Source organism: Panthera pardus, unplaced genomic scaffold (genome assembly GCF_024362965.1).
Source record: "Panthera pardus isolate Hobbes unplaced genomic scaffold, ASM2436296v1 HiC_scaffold_8, whole genome shotgun sequence".
Lineage (NCBI taxonomy): Eukaryota > Metazoa > Chordata > Mammalia > Carnivora > Felidae > Panthera > Panthera pardus.
In genome coordinates this window covers 75,731,224-75,754,200 of record NW_026527013.1, presented here as the reverse complement: position 1 = coordinate 75,754,200, position 22,977 = coordinate 75,731,224, and the positions used below count along the sequence as shown (strand labels likewise).

The window sequence follows — 22,977 nt, the reverse complement described above, 5'->3', positions numbered from 1 at the left end:
TTAATAATATATTTTATTTAGCCCAATATATCTGTTTTCTCCCAAAGCCTTGACTCTGTTTACAAATAGGTAATCTCTTCCAAATGCTTTCCTCACAGGCAAGAATTGTTTAAAACCACACAAGCCAGTGATATGATGCACTAATTTAGAGTCTCTCTTTTTATTATTTGTTCCACATGTATACATTAAAGAAAACATTTAAATTAACATATATTTCAAAGGAGTAATATGTTTTCAAAACTAGTACCTATCTATTAAAAAATAAAAAAGAAATACATCTTTTTAATTTATTTAAAAAATTTTTTAAAGTTTATTTATTTTTGAGAGAGAGAGAGAGAGCAGGGGAGGGGCAGAGAGAGAGGTAGAGAGAGAATCCCAAGAAGGTTCTGCACTGCCAGCGCAGAGCCCAACTGCTCTGAGCCCAACTCAGGGCTCGAACCCACGACACTGCGAGGTCATGGCCTGAGCCGAAACCAAGAGTCAGACACTTAACCGACTTAACCAGGCACCCCTTATTATTATTTTTTTTTTATTTTACTGAGAGAGAGAGGGGTAGAGGAGGAGAGAGAAAGAATCCCAAGCAGGCAGAGCCCAACGTGGGACTCTGTTCCACAACCCTGGGATCACGACCTGAGCCGTAATCAAGAGTTGGATGCTAAACAGACTGAGCCACCCGGGCACCCCAGAAATACATCTTTCAACAGGAAAGCATAGCAGCAGTTTTAGGGAGCTCACATAAAAATGATTGTAATGACAGCACAAAATCAAAGCATTTATTGATTTACCACCAAGATCACTACCTACTTTTAAGTGAGGGAAGCCTGGGGGTAGAGCTGTGGTGAGGGATTTGTAGGATCACACTCACCTCCCTCCTCCCTTCAACTGAGTGAAGTGGACTGAACTCTGTTTTGTTCCTCAGGAGGGATTGGTTGATGTCTGTGTGTGACAGGTTATAAATGAAAAAAATCACCAGGCCTAGCAATTAAGAGATGTATTTTTGTTTAATTTTTTTTTTATTGAAGGTAATTAACATACGCAGTGTTAACATTAGTTTCAGGCATCAAACATTTCAGCATTTCTGTACATGACTCGGCGCTCATGCAGTAAGTGGAGTCACCATCTGTCACCAGACAACACTATTGCAGTCTTACTGACTTTGTTTCCTGTGCTGTGCTTTTCATCTCCATGATTTATCTATTTTATAACTGGAAGGTTGTACCTCTTAATCTCCCTTTTCAATTTCTCCCAGCCCCTCCCTGCCAACTCCCCACTGACAGTTCTCCATATGTAAGAGTCTGGTTTTTGTTTGTCTCTTTTTTTCTTCGTTTGTTTCGTTTCTTAAATTCCATGTGTGAGTGAAATCATACGGTATTTGTCTTTCTCTGTCTGACTTATTTCACTTAGCATTATACTCTCTACATCTAACCATGTTGTTGCAAATGGCAGGATCACATTATTTTTTACAGCTGAGTACTATTCCTTTGTGTGTGTGTGTATATAATGTATGTATTTATATTATATGTATAATATATATGTGTGAGTATATGTATATTGTGTGTGTATATATCTATATATGTCTATAGATAAATAGATATGCACACCACATCTTCTTTATCCATCATCTGTGGATAGACACTGAGGCTACTTCCATATCCCGGCTTTTATACAATGCTGCAGTAAACCTAGAGATGCATATTTCAAATTAAGAAATGTATTCTAAAACTTTTCCACTGACTGCCAGTTGCCCCAGTTATAAAATGAAAAGATCACACAAGACTATATGATCTTTAAGATAGCACATCTTGACTTTTTTGGCAAGGTTTGATATTTTGGTTTGTTTTTTTTTTTTACCTTCAGTTTCTAGTTGTGTTTGATTTAGATTGTCAGTCCTGACCTGGGCTTTTCACCACACACTGTACCATATGCCTTTTCTTTTGTGGTCTGTTTCTGTAATCACTCTAATCACCGAAATCCATTGTTCTTTTCACCTGTCTACACACATACTGAGTGCCAGACATAGGCTTCAGATTTAGGTGTGGCAAGCTCCACAGAAACATTAGTAAGATTTGAAATTTAGCGGAGCAGATACAGCACATATCTTACACTGCCCTATCGTGCTGGTCTTTGAAAGAGGAAAGAAATAGTGCCAGGGGTGCTTAGGCCTTCAAAAGAGGAATGGGACTATGCAATCATAACAGTAACCCAAGTGCTTTGCCTTTATATATGACTTCCAATTTAGCCAATTTTTCTCCTTTCTCCAAGGAAGCAAGATGCTCAGGCCAAAAATGAAGACTCATCCTTAATTAATTTGCTTGTTTTGTGTCTCTCACATTCCCTATCCAGTTGAAAAGTAAGCCCTGTGGGATGTGCCTGCAAAATAGATCCAAGTCATGATGTCTTCTCCATTTCTACCGTGGCCACCCTCAAGCAAGCCAGCGTTATGACTCCCCCGGACTCCTGTACCAGGAGCCCAACTGATTAGCCAGCTTCCCTTCTTGCCCTCCTAATATCCATTCTCCTCCTAGAAGCCAGAGAGATTTGGGGCGCCCAGGTGGCTCAGTCAGTTAAGCATCTGACTTTGGCTCAGATCACGATCTCGCAATTCGTGGGTTCGAGCCCCATGTTGGGCTCTGCCTGGAGCCTGCTTTGGATTCTGTGTCTCCCTCTCTCTGCCTCTCCCCCACCCATGCTCTGTCTCTTTCTTTCTCTCAAAAATAATAAATAAACATTTAAAAAAATTGTAAAAACAAGCCAGAGAGACTGAAAACAACAAATCAAACAATGTTACTTTCTATTTATAACCCTTCTGATGGACCAGAGCACTTTTGATAAAATCCAAGTGCCATAGCTTGGCCAGCATAGCCCCCAAGGAGCCTCTCCAGCCTTCCTTTCCCACTCTCTGTTCCTGGCCCTCCTGGATAAGCCCAGACTTGCCTCCTGGTCTCAGGACAGAACAAGGTCCCTTCTGTCTCGGACCTTTATACTAGTTCCTTCTAAATGAAAATGGTTCATTTCCTTTATCTTGATGCAGATGCTGACGTCTTATGCTGGTATCTGTCAGCTTAGATCTCACCACAGGGAAGGCTTCCACTTAGCGTCCAACCCAAAGAAGTCAACCATCACTTCTGTCGCACTGCCCTGCTTCTGTTCTCTGTACAGCACGTATTTTCTTGTTTGTCATCTCTCACTCCTTGCAAAAACATAAGTTCCATAGAGACAGGGATACTGTTTTGTTTACTGAAGTATTTAGAACCATATTCGACACTTAGCAAGTGTTCAGCAAATATTCTGTGAATGGATAAAGATCTCATGGCACTGGTTTGCCAGTAGGATTACATTAGGGACAGATTGGCTGCGAAGCTGTGAAAGGAATCCCATGCAAAGTGGTGAGAATCGGAAGGAAAAAGTTAATCTTAGAGGCATCCTAAAAAAATAAGTATGCTGGGGGCGCCTGGGTGGCTCAGTTGGTTAAGAGACCTACTCTTGATTGTGGCTTAGGTCAAGATCTCATGGTTTATGAGTTCAAGCCCCACATCAGGCTCTAGTACGGAGCCTACTTGAGAGTCTCTCCTTGTCTGCCCCAGCCCTGCTCACTCTCTCTCTCAAAAAATAGATAAATAAACTTAAAAAAAATTTAAAGAAACGTAAGTATGCTGATAGACTTATTGATAAGCAGAGTTTTTTTATCTCCAGTATTCAGGAAGGAGTCAAGATTTAAACAAAAATTTTTTTAATGTTTATTTATTTCTGAGACAGAGCATGAGTTGGGGAAGGGTGGAGAGAGAGGGAGAAACAGGATCTGAAGCAGGCTCCGGGCTCTGAGCTCTCTGCACAGAGCCCGATGTGGGGCTTGAACTCACAGACCGCAGACCGCGAGGTCATGACCTGAGCCAAAGTCGGACGCTCAACCAACTGAGCCACCCAGGCGCCCCAGGACTCAAGATTTCTAATGATAGAACATAAAAAGAACAGGATCAGCTGTGTCAGAACTGTGGGAAGAGATTCCATGTGAAACTAAAGGCAAGTCTATGGGGGACATCTTGAGGTAGAGCCAGAGGTTTTGAAATTAAGAATTTAGAGCACAAGTTGGAGCTCTAGGTAATAGATTTTCGATTTCTCTGTTTAAAGGCCAGGCAAAATCAGGGTCTTTTAAAGTATGCAGATACCGTGGAAAACCTTTTTCTACTGACTGTTTACTGAAGAACTGTTATCAGCAGCTTGATTCCCGGGCTCTCAGCCAGGAGGGTGGTCTCTGCGCCCTAGGTCACTTAGAATAATCATTCTTTTAGTATTTTAGAGCTTGGTAAGCTTCCTTAGTCTGGACAGACACAGTTGATAAGACTACATGGTTGGTTGCCTTTTAATAATTCTTTCCTTTTGCTCCCAAGTTTTCTGTTCTGTTTGTTATTAGGGATCTATAGTCAAGCACATCTATAGCCCATCTGCACAAACTACACAGAAATCTAAACCCCCTTAAGAGATTTTAAAGTACTGACTAGTGTTTATAGTAAACTTTCATTTGAATAACAAATACATATACTTGTAAAAGTATCTAAGCCAAGAGGAGCCTTCCCTTGGGGCAACTTTAATTCCAGTTAGGCCGATTAGCAAACCTCACAGGGGTGTTCCTTATTAATTTTCTCCCCCTTTGCCCAGGTCTTTGGCTCATCCTCCTTCACTTTGTCCTTTTTCAGATATCTCCATCAGTTTACCAGGACAAATGATGTGTGTACTCCAGATCAGAAATGGGAGTTTACTGTTGCACGTCCTGTGCCCTAATCCACGGGCCCTAACAGTTCTGGTGTCTGCTTGGGTGCTGCCGCAGGTGCCAGACACACGTTCCATTACTTGATTTTTTTTTAAATTTTTTAGGGCGCCCGGGTGGCTCAGTTGGTTGAGCGTCCGACTTCAGCTCAGGTCACAATCTCACGTTTCATGACTTCAAGCCCCGCGTCGGGCTCTGTGCCGACAGCTCAGAGCCTGGAGCCTGTTTCAGATTCTGTGTCTCCCTCTCGGTCTGCCCCTCCCCTGCTTGTGCTGTCTCTCAAAAAATGAATAAATGTTAAAAAAAATTTTTTTTTTAATTTTTTAATGTTTATTTGAGAGAAAGAGAGACAGAGACAGAACTGGAGTGGGGGAGGTGCAGAGAGAGAGGGAGACACAGCATCAGAAGCAGGCTCCAGGATCTGAGCTGTCAGCACAGAGTCCGACGCGGGGCTCAAACTCACGAACCGCGAGATTGTGACCTGAGCCGAAATCAAACACTTAACTGACTGAGCCACCCAGGCGCCCCTACTTGATTTTTAAAACAATATTTTCTATAGTGTAATATGTAGAATCTGAACTTGATCGTTTAAAATTCATCTTGATAGGAGAATCGAGAGAGGACAAAGTTTATCATCTTAGGGCTGATTTTCATCATTCACTGTAACTTCATCACATTTGATTGTAGGTCTGGTCTTCCCCTTATTTCATTATCTATCAAATGAAAAGTATATATGAAAATTGCTAAGAGGGCAGGATTTTCAAATGCCAGGAACAAATAAAAAAGAAAAACCAGAGAGAATATCTGAACCTCTATCTTGTGTCACAGTAACTGCTGTCATTGATCTTTGCTAAGATCAGGGGACCCGTTGGCCTTCCAAGACCTTAAATAGCAGAGACTGGTCAGAAAGTGAGGGCAGGCTTGGAGGAATGTGACTTGTCTTCTTTAAGATTATACATCGGTATGTTTGAAGATTTTGTCTTAGAAGAGAAAAAATCATTTTTGAACATTTTAGTTTGCCAAAGTAGGAACTTGTTTTTTACAAGGCATTCTTTTTCATTATATGTTTATATTTGTCAAGTGAATGAATTCAGAATTGAAGTGGGATATACTATTCAGCATTTTTCTATTAGAGTTGATGCGTGTTTCGTTCCTCCCGTTTTAACATTCCAGGGTTCTGAGATGGTAGGCAGAAAAGTGTATACGAGAACAACCTTACTTGTATATTTTCTTATATTATTTTCACACGTAAACCTCTCAGTTTTACTTCTCACCATCCTTCCCAGGTGAATGGAGGCATTGAGAACACCTTAGAGAAGGAGGTAGTGCGCTATGACTACTACTCCTCTTACTTCGATATATTTGTAAGTATTTTCTGTTTTCCATTTTATTTCAGATATGATGAATCTGTAACCAAAAGGTAAATTTCCCCTGAATAGATCTCCTAGTCTGTGCCATTCTTTTGTCCTCTCCTGAACACTGTCTTTCCTTTCCCCTCAGTTACTGGCCAAGTCAACGCTCTCTCTCTCGCTGTAAGGAATTGTTTGGTCATAGGGAGGAGAGAAATGAGAGATAAGGGAGGGCAGCAGAAGGAGCCATTCTGTTTTCTTGGAGGAGAGCCTTTATTCTTTTCATAGAAGCCGTGGATGTGTCCTAATCACTAAAAGGAAAAGTGACCTATTTATGTAATAACTTGATGAAAATGCCATTCCTTTTCTGCCTTGAGATAGATTTCTGAGTGTACTTTTAATAATACTGTTTCGTTTTTCTAGAATAGTTTTTGAGGAAAGTTCCATATTGGTAATCCTGAGCAACATTAGTCAGTTATGGAATTACACAGATGCAGTTCTCTGTGGATGAGGCCTTCATTTCATTCAAAGAAATGCTTGCACTCTTTCTAGGGCATTCTGTGGCTTTCATTGGGCTTGGTACCTCTTCCTGGTATCTCTTTGTAGCGGATGGTGTAAGCAAGTCAGGTTCTAACGTTGTGTTGGATGCAGGATAGGCAATTAATGTTCGCGGTGAGTTCCTCCAAATTGATTTTAACCGCATTAATCACTATCTCTAGAAGCTTTATGCACACCGGTTAAGAGTAGGACCCTTCACGTCAGAAAAACCTGGGTTTGATTCACAACGCTATCACTATTTGTATCCATCTTTTAATATATTGGGTCTAAACTTGAGTTTTTCATATATAAAATGAGATCACCATAGTTCTAAAAAGTAAATGAAATACTATATGGAAAACATTTAGCCCGAGGATAGATACCTCCAAGAAACTCAGAGAACCACCTGCAGTCACTAATCAACATCATCATTATTTTTGGTCGAGAATTTTAATAATCGGGTGATTATATTTTCTAGTGGTTTTCAAATTATACTAGAAAGGCTTTTGTGTTGTGGTGGTTTTATTTCTGAAGGGGGCTGCAGAAGTGTGTGGGGAAGGAGGTAAAGCTCCCGGGAAGTAGAGGTTAGGTTAGGGTTCCCTGTCACAGCCCCTTGCAACCTAGGTGGTTCCATTTTTATCTGTACGGTACGTTTGAGTCCCGGTAGGATTGTGCTGAAAAAGTGTTTGGCTGCTACAGAACGTTTGGAAGACCACTCATACAATTTAATCCCCTCGTTTGTCACATGAGGAAAGTGAGTTTCATGGTTTCAGCGTCTTCGCCTACCTGCTCCAGGTCATTGAAGCAGGGGGAAAGAGCATGTCACATCCCACATCTTGATATTTCTTTCTTCTAAAGCTATTGACATGTAATAACAAGATTGATTTCTCTTCTCTTATTTCCCTTGCTGAATTTATCTTCACATAGCCTCAGCCAGGAAGCCAGGTTCATCTACCAGCTAGACCACCAAGGGTTGTCTGTCCTTTATGTGTAGGGACTTAATGGTCCTGGACAGATAGGTGGAGCCCATTAGCTCAGACTGAAAGGAATGGCATATCTGGCCTGGAAAGTGGACACAGCTTCCAGGAAACCTTGGCACCCAGGAGACTTTGAGATAGAGGGCTGAAGAAGACTCATACTTTTTTAAAACATATTTTTTCTAATATTTATTTTTGAGAGAGAAAGAGACTGAGTGTGAGTGGGAGAGGGCAGAGAGAGAGGGAGACAGAATCCGAAGCAGGCTCCAGGCTCCGAGCTGTCAGCACAGAGCCTGACACAGGGTTTGAACTCAGGAACTGTTGAGAGCATGACCTGAGCCAAAGTCGGCCACTTAACTTACTGAGCCACCCAGGTACCCCAAGACTTATATTTTTTGCCAAATCCAGAACACAGGGATAGAGTTGGAATGAATAGAGAAGCTAAACTAAGTTTGCAGATTGTTGGAAAACACACTTTTTTAAACTTTTCTTTTAAGCTTATTTATTTTGAGACAGAGAGGTGAGTAGAGAAGGAGCAGAGAGAGAGGGAAAGAGAGAATCCCAAGCAGGCTCCATGCTATCAGAGTAGAGCCTGATATGGGGCTTGATCTCACAAACTGTGAGATCATGACCTGAGCTGAAATCAAGAGTCGGATGCTTAACCGACTAAGCCACCCAGGTGCCCTTGTAACGACAGCAGAAAATTAAAAACAAATACAACCCGTGAGCTTCACTTATGTGAAAGGATCTTAAGTGTGGCCCGCTAGTGAATGGCTGCAAAAAGGCCGTCGGCCTCCAGCCTTTCAGCAGTTTAGATTCATGAGGAACTTTTGGCAGCCCCTGGCCTCAGGCATTGCTCAAGAGCTGCCTGACTTCTCCCTGCCCACAACAAGGTGTCTCTTCCAAGGAAAACTGGTAGAATCTTATTCTCCGTGTGTTCCTCACTAGATGAGAATTACTAAGACAGCTGTGACATAGTGGCTAAGTAGAGTCTGGCCACCTGGGTTCAAGTCCTGGCTCCCTCACTAAGCAGTTGTGTGGCCTTGCACAACTTTTCTGTCCCCTGTATGTGTATAACGGGATCGATGATAGTAGTTGACACATGAGGTCATTGAGGAAAGGCTTACATGGGCTAATAATACATATAAAGGGTTTCAAAAAAGTCCCAGAGGCACCCTAAATTTATCAGATGGTAGCTACTAGGGTGGACAGAACCTTCCCAATACCCCCGTAACCCAGAGGTTTACAGTGGACTTTATTAGGAACCTGGTATCTCCCAAAAGTGAGTGTTTGTGCCAGGAGTGGAAAAGTCAGCTCTCAGAACGTTTTCTCCAGTCTTAACAAGATATCAGAAATATACGTGCACTCAAATGGAAATGAAAAATAAACATTAATTATAAATTCTTTTGTTGATAATGGGAACTGAACTTGAATCCTGATTTGGGCAGCATTGCATTCATTCTACAGCAGAGATCCCAAATACTGGTCTTTGGACCAGTGGCGGTCTGTGGCAGCCTTCAGCTAAACAGAATGATGAAGACACTTTGGTGGGTTCTTCCTAAAACTCAGTGATCTTATATTTGTATCTATTTTTTTTTTAATTTACCTTGTCATTTTTTTTTTAATCTAGCTCTTGGCAGTTTTTCGATTTAAAGTGTTAATCCTCGCGTATGCCGTATGCAGACTGCGCCATTGGTGGGCAATAGCGGTGAGTATGTCACCACGGTGAGCGGTCCGTCTCCTCCAGTGCTGCTGGCCCAGGCCCGCTCACAACAGGGCTGGGCTGGGCCCAAATGCACCTCTCATCTGGGATGAATTCCACCAGCTTTTCCTGAGGCCCCTTCCTCCACACTTCCCTAGGCTTAAGACCAGGGCTTTGTTCCAGTAGTGATGAGTTCCTACCTTTGTCTCTACGGATACCGCCCCAGTTGAGGAACGTAGGGACCCATCAGTGGTTCTTTGCCATGCACCAACTCACCCTCTACTGCATTTTACAGATGAGTGATAAGATCAGTCAGTATCTCTGTCACAAAGATACTTGGAAAATTTCCCCTTTGCTCGTTGGTGATTTTTCGTGACTGACTTGCTGCTTATTTTGATCATTGCTTTTCTTGCTGTTTTATCCCCTCCCCTCCCTCCAGTCTTCTTTTAAAATTTTTTAATGTTTATTTTTGAGAGAGACAGAGTGAGTGGGGAGAGGCAGAGAGAGAGGGAGACACAGAATCCAAAGCAGGCTCCAGGCTCCGAGCTGTCAGCACAGAGCCTGACGTGGGGCTCGAACTCACGAACCGCGAGGGCTCAAACTCACGAACTGCGAGATCATGACCTGGGCCGAAGTCAGACGCCCAACCGACTGAGCCACCCGGCGCCCCACCCTCCTTCTGGTCTTAAAGGGAAAAGTTCCCACGCTGCCTTTTACTGTTGCCTTCAGGCTTCTTGAAGGCAGTGGTGTTTTTTACTCATCCCTGTTTCTTTGCATCTAGCACAGAGCTTTGGCACATGCTGTTCACCCTCGGTAAATATTTATTGGTTGAAAGAAGAATTATAAGCCATTCTGCCTCAATTATTTTTGCCATGTCCACAGATGCCTGAACACTCGCCTTTTTGAGAGCTCTAAGAAGGCAGGTATATGGGGGGAATGCTGAGCTCCCCAAGCTGGAGTGGCCTTCTCAGGAACAGCCTACAGTTTTGTTTCTGGAGTGAGGCCTCAGTCGGTGTGGGCCAGCGTGGCGTGCCCAGCTGAGGATGGGGTTGTGCTTCTTTCCCGAGACACAGTCCACAGGAGCCACATCTCCCTGGGCCATCTCTTCCGAGCATCCGCAGAATCATAGGGCTGACATCAGGACCGTCAGATGAGCCCCAAGCTAATGTATCTCAGATGTAGGCTGACAGTAGTAGCCAGACTTGAGTCCCTTTCCTGAATACGTTTCTGCTGGTACCAAATAGCTGTGGCGATGGTCTCTTCCCAGTTTTCTAGAGTCTCCTTAATATGCACTAGTATTTGTCAGACCATCTGTCTCAAATTTGTTTCAGAAAAGTGAGTGACTCACTGAGTCTTTAGAAAGTATCTTTAATATCTAAACCAAATTATGAAGGGGCAGGTCATGTTCAGCACATCCATTTGATTGGTTTTGATTCTTCCTTTTAAGAACATTTACAGGGAGGGACCAGCCAGCTGGAACAGAAGGTCGAGTCACCTGATACCTAAAAACGTACTGAGTGTCAGCATACAAAGTTAATTAGTGTCAGAATGTAAAATACCTTCTCTTCCAGGTAGCTCAACTGGCTGGGGTGTGTGTGTGTGTGTGTGTGTGTGTGTGTGTGTGTGTGTGTGTGGCAGTTTGCTAACAATGCTGACCCCGCACTTGGTTAATACTTCCTGAGCTTGACACCCATGTCCCCTGACCTCCATTCTGTCAGTCAAGGCTACTGTGGGCATCACACTGGTCAGCTGTCACATTGCTAGGATCCTAGTTGGGGGAAGGAAGGACAAGGCCCAGGTCCCGTGGGATTGTCTCTGGGCTCCCCAACCACCAGGGGGGAGCCCTGGCTCTGTATTCCAGGGGTCCCTCCTGTGGGGAGAGGTCTTTGCAGGTTGGACCTTGTGGGGGACAAACCTGAGTGTCCCAGCACACCAGCCGGCTGGACTGAGGGAGGAGGGTCACCTGCTAGACCGAGAGCAGAAGGTTGCTGACCTGCTAGACCGAGGGAGGAGGGGTAGCATGAGCAGCCAGTCAGGGATCTGGCACCACGGAGAAGCCACTGTGGCCCCGTCTGCGTTTAGGGGCTGGGGACAGGGTGATGTGGGAGGGCCCGGGCTGGCAGAGCTGCTCCAGGCCTTAGGTGCTTCTGGCGCTGACAGGTCTCTTTGTGAGGAGGGGGCTTCCCAGCGTAAAATCTCTAACTCGAATGGTGCTGGGTTATGTGTCTTTCAGCTGACGACAGCAGTGACCAGTGCCTTTTTACTTGCAAAAGTGATCCTCTCAAAGGTACAGCCTCCCACGTTTTCTGTACAATTACTGTCTATACTGGCGAAGGCTCATGTTCCAGTGTGAGCTCCTGGTAACTGCATTTCCCTCTCCTGGTCACGTCTGTCCTTCCAGCTTTTCTCTCAAGGGGCTTTCGGCTACGTGCTACCCATCATTTCGTTCCTCCTTGCCTGGATTGAGACGTGGTTCCTGGATTTCAAAGTGTTACCTCAAGAGGCGGAAGAGGAAAACAGTAAGTGTCTCTCAGGTTAGGCTCCTCAGATGGGCTGGGGACCAAGCCAGAAGGAAGAGCCTGGAAGTCAGATTTGAAGGGAGCCACACTGGGTGGGGTAGGCGGGTCTCGGGTCTCCACCGTGCAGAGGACCCAGCAGAAATCCAGAGCAGGGCGGAGGACAGGATGTGAGAGCACGTGGCTCCTCTCTGGAGCTGTGAGGCCAGACTTCTCTGGAAGAAAGTGTGAGTCCTGGTGAGAGGGACAGTCAGACAGCAGAAACAGCCAGCACCTCCTTATCCCCTGGGATCGCGGTCCCAGGACACCAAGCACTTTGTGCATCTGAAGAGGACTGTTCCTTAGGGACACAGGGATGGCAGACACGATAGGCTGAGCTGAGACAGTAAGTCTCAGAGTCCGCGATCCTGCCAAGTCTCACGTTGCTACCTTACAGCAGGCGGTGGCCTGGAAGGGGCCCCAATTAGCACAGGGGGTGCCTGGTGGGGGAGAGTGCTGGGTGAGTGAGGAACCCAGAGGGCGGGAGGGGGAAGACAGCAGCCAGACATGTGTGCTCAGCTCAGGGTCCACCTCCCCCTGTGAGTAGCAGAGGGACTCCTAGCGATCTGTGACCATGAGCCCTGCGGGGCAGCCGTCATCTCCTGCGTGGACTCATGTGGATACTGACCAGGAAGGCCCAGTGATGGACTGAGCTGCATGATTCAGTATTGAGCTAGAATTCCTCTCTGCATGATGGCCTGAGTGGAAGCCCACGGGCCACATCTGCCCTCTGGTGGTGACATGTTTGAAACTCAGTACAGAGACCCAGGCCTTTTACCACGTGCCGTGGTTATGTCCTTCATGCGTCTGGCTCAGATTGCCCTGCAAAATAGGAAAAATAAGGTCCTATGTCCTAGAGAAAGTGAAGTATGATTGTAACCTCAAGGGATAATGGAGAATGAGTAAACATGTAAATGGATTTGAGTAATCTCATTTACAGAGTAGAAATCTATAAGAACAGAATTATTATTCAAGAGTGCATTTTAAACACCTGAATCAGACCTAGATAAGTCTTCTGTCGTGTGTCCTCTGTGCTTGTATGAAAACCTGTTGTGGAGCAGGGCAGGTATAGCTAATGGAAGTCGCTTTTGGACTTGTGTATAAACATCAAATCGAGCTTGGGTGAAAGCATATCAGCTGTTAATGTCACTGGGGCTTGAATGCAAGAGTGATGCCACCACGTTCAAAGGCACTAACAGGGCAGAACTGGCGTCGATGAAAACGTGGAGCAGCGGGTACGCTCACGGTCACGAGCAGGTAGTGAGCTCACACCTGCACCTGCGATTCGGCCGCGGCTTCCTCCAGCTTCTCTCGTGTTCGCTCAGCTCTGGCGAGACTCGCCGCCGATGCTCCCTGTGCTCACGGGCGCCCGTCCTGAGCTTCCACATCAGTTCCTCCCCTTTTCTGTGTTTGTTCAATTTCCTTTTCTGGGGGGACCTTTTTAAATAATAAATCTTTCTTCCCCATCTTACTGACGCTTTCCACATTTATACAAGTCTCTCCACTTATTGTGCCTTACATTTGCTATTTCCCTAACGAAGTGAATACTGGAGGCCATTTGTATGACTTACCAGGTTGTTTTCCTTTGTGCTTTGGTTTTGATTATGGTGATTTCTGCAGGGAGGAAAGTGTTCTCCAGGGAAAGAGGCCCTAAATACTGAATCAAAGAATCCCCTGAGTCACAGGCAGGTTTTTAAGTCTGCTGCCATGTGCCCTCACAGCACTGGTTCATAGCGTAATAATAAAACCTATTTTTTGTTTGAAAGATTTTCTTTCTGGCAAGGGTTTTTCTCTTTTTTAGCATAACAACGACACCATTTTATTGTGCCTAACCTCGCTGAGAAGCTACCAGAACCATGACGTCACTCTCAGCCTCTGAATTTCTTCCTTTCCAGGACTCCTGATAGTTCAGGATGCTTCAGAGAGGGCGGCACTCATACCTGGAGGTCTTTCTGATGGTCAGTTTTATTCTCCTCCTGAATCTGAAGCAGGTAACAAAAATGTGATTATCGTCTGTGTTTTCATCCATCATTCAAAAGCTCAGCCCTCCCTCCCTCTCCTGTCAGAATGCTGCTGAGCAGACTCTCACAGCGCAGGCACGTAGGAGACGGAAATAACCAAGACGTGGTCTTGATGTGGGAGCAGTGGGGAGACACAGAGTGTAAAATACGTGTAACCCAGGGACACAGACCCCGTGTGACCGGCCATGTGCATCTCAGAAGACAGGCAGACGAGGGGAAGGGTCCGCTCCTCTTCTTACCCGTCATCCCCTAGCCCGACCTTCCTCCCGGGTCCCCGTGTCTGAGGGTGCAGCTCTCTCTGAGCTGTTGGCCGTGAAGAAAGCAGAGCCTCCCTGGGGACTCGGCCCTTTCTTAGGCCTCACATCCCTGCCTTCTCCAGGCCATTTCCACCCTCTGTATTTCTGCCTCCTTTACCTCATTCATTGCACCGCTTCCTGTCTTCTCCACCTTTCCTTCAGCATTTCCTGCTTTGGTTTCTGCAGCCATTTGCTGCCTCGGTCACCCTCTCCCTGCCCCGCCGGAGCGCCATGTCAAATATAACAATTGCATTGTCGTATGGCTTCCTCAAACCACTCGATGAAGTGGGAGTCTCATTTATCCCTATTTCAGAGACCATCAGATTAAGGCACAGAGAGGGGAATCATTTGTGCAAGGTCTCTGGAGGAGTAGGAGGTGATGGGATCTGAACCCCGACTCAGTGCTGGAATCCGCGCTCACAGCTGATCCATGTGGGGCCTCTCAGTATTAATGGAAACGCAGCATTGACCACCTCTTCCCCTGCCCAGAAGCCTTCAGTGGCAGAAAGGATGAAGGAAGTCCTGGGTCCTGAGCCTGGCAGAAAGCACCATTTTAACCTCATTACCCAGTTGTCTGACCTCCTGGTACCGTCTCCATGTGTTCTCTTCTTAGCTTTGCTGAAAACATTGTGAGCCCAAGCCATCAAGCCATCGGGCAGCTTGCTTTTTCTGTTTGTCACACTGTCCCTCTGCAGGCCTGCTCTCCACGCACGGGAGAGAAGGCTGTCCCACCGCACCCCCACCCTCTGGCTCCTGGGAGAACATTCTCTGCATTTCCTAGGACATTTCTCCCACCTGTGCGGGCTGCACTGCCTTCAGCCTTGACCTGGCCTCGTTGTATCACTGGGGTGGAAACTTGAGTTAGAGAGACTGCGTTATTTCATTCCCCGCATTGAGCTTAGTAACTATTTGAAACACACACACACACACATAGGATAGTAAAGCAGATTCCAGGCAGAAAGAGGCATGTGAAAGATCAAAGGCCCAGCAATGCGACATAGTCAATCATTGGAACTCGAAGTAACTTGATATCCTGGGCTATTCGTATTTGATATTAAAGCAGGTTAAATCAGGAAACATAGGGTCAGATGAACTACAGATGTGAATTGGCAGTATTTCTCTTCTCAGTCAGCAGAAGGTCAAAGAAGTATCAAACTCTCATTACTTCACTATGAGGGTTACTTCGGGGAGATATTTTGGTATGTCATAGGACTTGTTCTTTTGGATAAAGGCAGTTCACAGTTTAGTCTGTGCTTTTGCACAGCTGTTATTTTTCTAACACTAGTAAAAGTTCTCAGCACTAATGTATTTACTTAATTAGAAACCCTAACTTGATATTCTCTGGACTATGTTGGATCTAAGAATGGAGTCAGACGAAATACAGATATGAACTAGCAGCCAATCTCTTTGTCAGGCGGCAGATACTCAATATAAGTATTCAGTTTTTCATTACCTCGCTATGAGGGTTATTTCACTGAGGTTTTTTTATGTCATAGGAATCATTCTTTTGAAAAAAGGGAGTTCACATTGTTCATGCTTTTATCTAGCTTTTATTTTTCTAGGACTAACAAAAGTTCTTGGTGCTAATATCTTTACCCAATTAGAAGTTCAGAACAGCCGGATAATGATAATGGGAGGAGTTACACCTTAGACATTCTTCATCAAACTTTCCAGTCCTGAATCTATTGGCTTCCTGCCTGTGACTTTTACCCCCACCTAGTGGTGGTTGGGAGCATGACCAGTTCATTGGATTATGGAACTGACCTTGAACATGGTCTGGGTGTTCAGGTAGCTTCTTTGTTCAAGACAAAATGCAAGTGAGTCATAGGCAGAGAAGGAGGGTTCAATGTGACTTACTCTATTGTATTATATTTTCATTGTATGAAGATGCAAGTTAGGAAAGAATTAAAATTAAAAACTGTTATTGCAGGGCTCAGTCAGTTGGGTGGCCACCTCTTTCAGCTCAGGTCATCATCTCATGGTTCATGAGATCAATCCCCATGTTGGGTTCTGTGTGCAGGGCATGGAGCTTGCTTGGGATTCTCTGTCTCCCTCTCTCCCTGGCTCTCTCCCTCTCTCTCTCAAAATAAATAAACATGTTTAAAAAACCTATTATTGGAATTAATGTATCTTGAAAAGAAGGTTCTCCTCTAAAGCATGGCTGGCTCAATAGGCCGGTGGCTAAAAACTACACAGAACAGGAGTCTGTGCTTCTGCTGCCCTGGGACTGACACAGTGCTGATTGGTGCCTGGGGGACAAGAGGGCATCTGGGTCCTGCTCGCCTGCTCTTGACTTTCCTTCTCCAGCGCCCAGGGCGGTGCCGGCACTTAGTAGATTTGTAACTGTGGAATGAAGGAATGAGGAGGGAGAAAGAAATCAGAGTCACCAAAAATAAAATGTTAGTATTTTTCCTTGTAAAGGTGTCGCTTGAATTTTAGCATCAGAGAGATTCTGAAAGTTAGCACCCTTCGTGACATGTGCTTCTAAGGAATGTAAAGGTGGTTTGTTGGGAGGTTTCTTTGTGGGTCTAACCATGTCCTGCTCACCTGTGTATTCAGTGGAAGGATGAGGAAGCACAAGCCTTGTCAGATGATTGGGCTCAAGTTGTTAATGGTGGTCAGACAGCTGAAGTGAACCAGCCGTGATGCTGAGGAAAAGATAGTTCGTCACCTTGTAAATCATCTTCTAAATCATCTTAATACTTAAATTGAAGAATAGCTCAATTGCATTATATAATCTGTGATAATAAGCAAATCTAGAAGAAGACAGTATAATTCAAATTGGACACTTTTTAAAAAAAATTTTTAACATTTATTTATTTTTGAGAGACAGCACGAGTGGGGGAGGGACAGAGAGAGAGACACAGAAAACCAAGCAGGCTCCAGGCTCCAAGTTGTCAGCACAGAGCCTGAAACGGGGCTCGAATCCACAAACCATGAGATCATGACCCGAGCCGAAGTCGGATGCTTAACCAACTGAGCCACCCCAGCACCCTCGTTTGACACTTTCTAATAGCAAGCAGCCATGCATGGTGGTTTGCCCTGGGTAGTCTTGACTTATTCCTGTGGCCCCAAGTAATGATTATTAGAACCGCTTTGACCTATAGGAAATGTTCTTGTTTAGGTGATGAATTCCATAGTCACCCCATGTATAATCAATAGATTTGAAAGACAGTTTTTCTAATTTTTTTTTAAATTTTTTTTTAACGTTTATTTATTTTTGAGACAGAGACAGAGCATGAACAGGGGAGGAGCAGAGAGAGAGGGAGACACAGAATCTGAAACAGGCCCCAGGCTCTGAGCTGTCAGCACAGAGCCCGACACGGGGCTCGAACTCACGGACCGCGAGATCATGACCTGAGCCGAAGTCGGCCGCTTAACCGACTGAGCCACCCAGGCGCCCCTCTAATTTTTATTAAGAATGGTAAATTGTATTGAAACATCACTGCCGAGGATACTACATAATCTTTATTAAAAAAAAAAGAATAGCTTGACTGAGTTATAATTTTCATACCATAAAATTCATCCATCATAAGTGTGCAATTGCATGATTTTAAATAAATTTACACTTTTTAAAAAGTGTTTTATGTTTATATTTGAGAGAGACAGAGAGAGACAGAGTATGAACTGGGGGGGGGGGGGGGGGGGGCAGAGAAGAGGTAAAGAATCCGAAGCAGGCTCCAGGCTCCGAGCTTTCAGCACAGAGCCCAACGCGGGGCTTGAACCCACAAACTGTGAGATCATGACATGAGCTGAAATTGGACGCTTAACCAAACTGAGCCACCCAGGCACCCCAAGTAAATTTATACTTTTTAAACCAACTTCACAGTATATTATTAGAGCACTTTTTTCATCCGAAAATATTTGTATCTAACCCTTGCTCCTATTTGCAGTCCTAGATAAACCACTGATTTCCTTTCTGTCTTGAAAATTTGCCTTTTTTGGGTAATTCATATCAATATAATCACAGAATATGTAGTTTTCTGCATGTGGCTTCTTAGGATAGTGTTCTTGATGGCCATTCATGTTGTACTACATATAAGTTCTTTGCACGGCTCAATACTATTCCATTGTATGGCTATACAGTGTTTTGTTTATTCATCAGTGGATGGACGTTGGAATTGTTGGCAGTTTTGCTGTTATGACTCATCCTGCTATGAACTTTTAAGTGCATGTCTTTGTGGTGACGTTTGTTTTTCTTTTCCTATAGATTCCTAGGACAGGACTCACTGAGTGTTTGGCAAGTTTCTGTTTAACTTTTCCAGTAATTGCCAAAGCGTTCTCCAGAGTTGCTGCACATCTTACACTCCCTCCAGCAGTGTGTAAGGGCTTGCTCTCCTTGTTCTCACAGACAAGCCTCATGGCCGAGGCTGTCTTTTTGATCAGTTATTCCAGCAGGTGTGAAGTGCTATCTCCTTGTGGTTCTCATTTGCCCATAAGGACTGGTGGCCTCAAGAACCTGTTCATGCGCTAATTAGTTATTCAGATATCTTCTTTGGAGAAATGTCCATTTCACACATCCCCCCCCCCCTTTTTTTTTAAGTTATGTTGTTTGCCTTTTTACTGAGTTGTAAGAGTTCTTTATACATCCTGGATAAAAACCCTTTATCAGATAAAAGTTTCTTCTGTGATGCACAGATACTTCTTTCCAAGGTTGTAGTCTTTTCATTTTCTTTCTGGAGTCTTTTGAAGCTCATGTTTTGTATTGTGATGAAGTCAGAGTTTATCAGAATTTATTCTTTTATGGATAATGCATTTGGGGTCACATCTAAGAACTCCTTGCCTTAACCCTGTGTCACAAAAATTTCCTCCTATGTTTTCTTCTAGAAGATTTTATAGTATTAGCTCTTCCGTTAAGTTTATGGTCCATCGTGAATTAGTCTTCATGCATGGAGGAGGTAAGGAATGACGTTCACTCTTCTGCCCTCAGATACCTGGTTGTAGCTGAAACATTTGTTGAAAAGTCTATCCTGTCTTGCACTGAATTAACTCAGCGCATTTATCAAAGTCCAGTTGACCATAAATACAGGTTTATTTCTGGACTCTCTGTTCTCTTCTGGTGACGCATATGCTCTCTCTGAACCAGGACCACACTGGCTTAATTAGTAACTGAATTCTGTGAGCTCTGAAATCAGGTGCTCTAAGACCTTGCTTGAATGGCTCGTCCTGCTGTCCCCAGGACCCCAAATTGTGTCAGTAATAAATCTGTTCACACCCTCTGTGTGTGCGGCTTCATCAGTCTCAACATCCAAGTCAAATTTGGGGTGCGCCCCTCCCCCACATTGCTTCTGCAGGGTGACCTTATCGGTTCTCCCAACTGTGTTCCTTATCAAAATGATTTTGCCTGTTCTAGGTATTTTGTGTTTTCATGTCAATTTTGGCATGAGCTTGTTAATTTTTTGCGAATAAAGCCTGCAGTGGATTTATAGATGAATTTGGGAAGACTTGCCATCACAATAATATTGAATCTTGTAATCGATGAACATGGACCCTCTTTGCATTTATGTAGATATTCTTTAATTTTTCTCTGCGTTGTTTTGTAATTTTCAGCATGGTTTTGCTCTACTTTTGTTGAATTAATTCCAAAGTGTTTTATCCTTTTTAGTTCTATAGTAAATGGAATTGTTCCTTTAATTTCATTTTCAATTTGTCCGTGCTAGTACATAAATACACAACTGATATTTTGTATAGAATTTTTATGGAATTTGTAGTTTGCAACAAGGCTAAGCTTGTTCCTTAGTTCTAGTTTTGGTTTTGTGTGCCTGTAGATTTCATGGCATTATCTACATACAAGATTATGTCATCTGTGGATAAAGACTTTTAGTTTTAATTTTCAATCTGTTAGATATCCTTTTTTCCCCTTGTTGCACTGTCTAGAACCTTAATACCGTGTTAAACAGAAATGTCAACAGCAAGGGCACCTGGGTAGTCAGTCGGGTAAGCATCTGACTCTTGATTTCATCTCAGGTCATGATCTCATAGTTCGTGGGATTGAGCCCTGTGTTAGGCTACACACTAACAGAATGGAGCCAGCTTGGGATTCTCTCTCCTCTCTCTCTGCCCCTTCCTTGCTCTCTTTCTCTTTGTCAAATAAATAAATAAAGGTGGATAAAAAATTTCAAGAGCAGACATCCTTGTCTTGTTCCTGGTCTTTGGGGGAACACGTTCAGTCTTTCATCATTAAGTACGATTAGCTCTGAGTTTTCATAGATGCCCTTTATCAGGTTGAGGAAGTTTGCTTTTATTCTTAGTGTGCTGGGAGTTCTTATCATGAATGGGCATTAAATTCTTCACGTGCTCTGTATGCATCTATTGAGATGATAATGTGGTTTTTGTCCTATATTCAGTTAATATGGTGATGCATTAAATAATATTTGGATGTCAAATCAGCTGTTTATATCTAGGAAAATTCCTACTTGGTCATGCTGGATGATCCACTATTATGTTTCTGGATTTGATTTGCTAATATTTTCTTGAGAATGTTTATACTGATTCTTATGACATTTTACCTATTGGTCTTGTAGTTTTCTTTTTATGTCTTTGGCTTTAATATCAGTAATGCTGACCTCATAGAATACATTAGAAAGTCTTCCTAAACACTGTATTTTCTGAATGAATTCTTCTTATGAATGATTAATATTGTTTCTCCTTTAAATGTTTGATAGATTTTTCAAAGAAACCATCTGGGCTAAGAATTAATTATCTTTGTGGGAACACTTCTAATTGCTAATTCTGTATTATGTATAGATGTATTCAGATTTTTTATTTCTCGAGTCCATTTTGTTAATTTGTGTCTTTCTAGGAATTCATTTCTTCTAAATTATGTAATTGTTGACACAAATTATAATGTTTCCTTATAATCATTTTAAATTTCTGTAGAGTTGGTAGCTATATTCTTTTTTTCTTGATTTTGGAAATTTGTGTCTTCTTTCATTTCTTCTTTGTAACTCTAGGTTGATGTTTGTCAAACTTGTGATTTTCAAAAAAATGGACTTGTTTTCATTGGTATTTCTCTCTTGTTTTTCTGTTTTCCACTTCAGTTATTTCTGTTCCAATTTTTATTTCCTTTATTCTGTTTGGGTGAGTTTAGCTTATTCTTCTTTTCCATGATTGATTTTAGATTTTTCTTCTTTTTTGATAGAGGCATTTAAAGCTATAAATTTTGGGGTGCCTCGGTGGCTCAGTCGGTTAAGCATCTGACTTCAGCTCAGGTTGTGATCTCGCCGTTCATGGGTTTGAGCCCTCTCTCAAACCCTCTCTCTATGCTCCTCCCCGATTCACAGTCTGCCTGTCTCTCTCTCTCAAAAATAAATAAACATAAAAAAAAAGAATATGAATTTTCATCTAGGCATTGCTTTAGCGACCTCTTATGAAATTCAGTGTGTTACGTTTTCTTTTCATGTGTGCTTGGCTTTCATCAGGTTGCCTATTATGTGTCTACATGTGAATCTGTTTGTATACATCATAATCAGTATTTTTTTACTTTCTTAAATATCTAGATTATTATCTCTCAAATAAATTGGGATGTTTTAGCCATGAGGGAGTTTAAGCCATTGTTTCTTCAAACATTTTTTCTGTTCTTTTTTTCCTTTCTGCCTCTCTGGGAGTTCATTCCATATATGCTATCTCATTGGTCTCTGAACTCTTTTCAATTTTTTTCAGTCTTTTTCTCTCTTCCTAAGATCAGATAACTTATACAGCCCTATCTTCAGTTTCACAGATTATTTCTTCTGCCAACTTGAATATTCTTTTAAACCCCTGTAGAGAATATTTTGCTTAAATATTACATTTTTCTATTCCAGATTTTACATTTTTAAGTACCTTTTCTGTTTTGTAATTTGTCTCATTCTTTAGAATCTATTTGTTCATTTATTGTGGTCATTATTTTCCTTTAATTCTTTAAACGTGGTTTTCTGTACGTCCTTGAACATATTTATAATAGCTGCTTTGAAGTCTGTCTGCTAGATAAAATACCTGGACACATTCAGAGACAGTTTCTATTGAATTGTTACGGGGTTTTTTCCCCCTGAGAATAGTCACACTTTTTGATTCTTTTCCTATCTTTTTGTTTAGTTGAAAAATATTTTGTTGAAAATATATTTTACCAACTCTAGATTCCGATTTCCCCCCCAGAGGTTGCTTTTATTGTTGCGTTTTTGCTTAGAAAATTGCTTAGGCAAAATCTGTGAAATTGTGTCCCTTGCAGTGTGTGAGTGTTGACTCTACTCAGATTTTTAATTTTTAATTTATTTTTAAGCTTAGCTGTGGTCGCCAGTGATTAGTGATTAGACAGAAATTGTGCTCAAACACCTTCATGAGACTTTCATCCTCTGCTAAGTGAAGTAAGTCAGTCAGAGAAAGACAAATACCATATGATTTCACTCATTTGTGGAATTTAAGAAAGGAAAAAAAAAAAAACCCACAAAGAAATGAAAGACAAATAAAAAAACAGACTCTTAAATACAGATAACAGACTTTTTACCAGAGGGCACGTGGTGGTTGGGGGGGGGGGGGGGGGATTGGTAAAATAGGTGAAAGGGATTAAGAGTACATTTTTTGGGATAAACAGTGAGTAATGTATAGAATTGATGAATCAGTATATCAGACACTGAAATCTAATCTAACAGTATACATTCATTATACCGGAAATGAAAAAAAGACTTCCATCCTCTGACAAATGGTTATTTGTATATATTGAGTAGCACATTCACATTTTAGGGAATATCAAGTCGTCCTCTGCTTCTACTCTTGGCTGAGTTTTTTCACATCTCCTCT

The 22,977-nt window shown here is 42.8% G+C and overlaps 1 protein-coding gene across 3 annotated transcripts in view; it reads left to right on the top strand.

The window, feature by feature from the left end:
* LOC109268043 (STARD3 N-terminal-like protein) overlaps positions 1-22,977 on the top strand; it is a 56,373-nt gene that overhangs the window by 28,462 nt on the left and 4,934 nt on the right. For all 3 annotated transcript variants that reach the window (XM_019451122.2, XM_019451120.2, XM_019451123.2), the window contains 5 exons: positions 6,052-6,129; positions 9,259-9,336; positions 11,564-11,617; positions 11,732-11,849; positions 13,781-13,876. In XM_019451122.2, the coding sequence (XP_019306667.2) occupies positions 6,052-6,129; positions 9,259-9,336; positions 11,564-11,617; positions 11,732-11,849; positions 13,781-13,876 (424 nt within the window). The remainder of the gene's footprint in view (positions 1-6,051; positions 6,130-9,258; positions 9,337-11,563; positions 11,618-11,731; positions 11,850-13,780; positions 13,877-22,977) is intronic.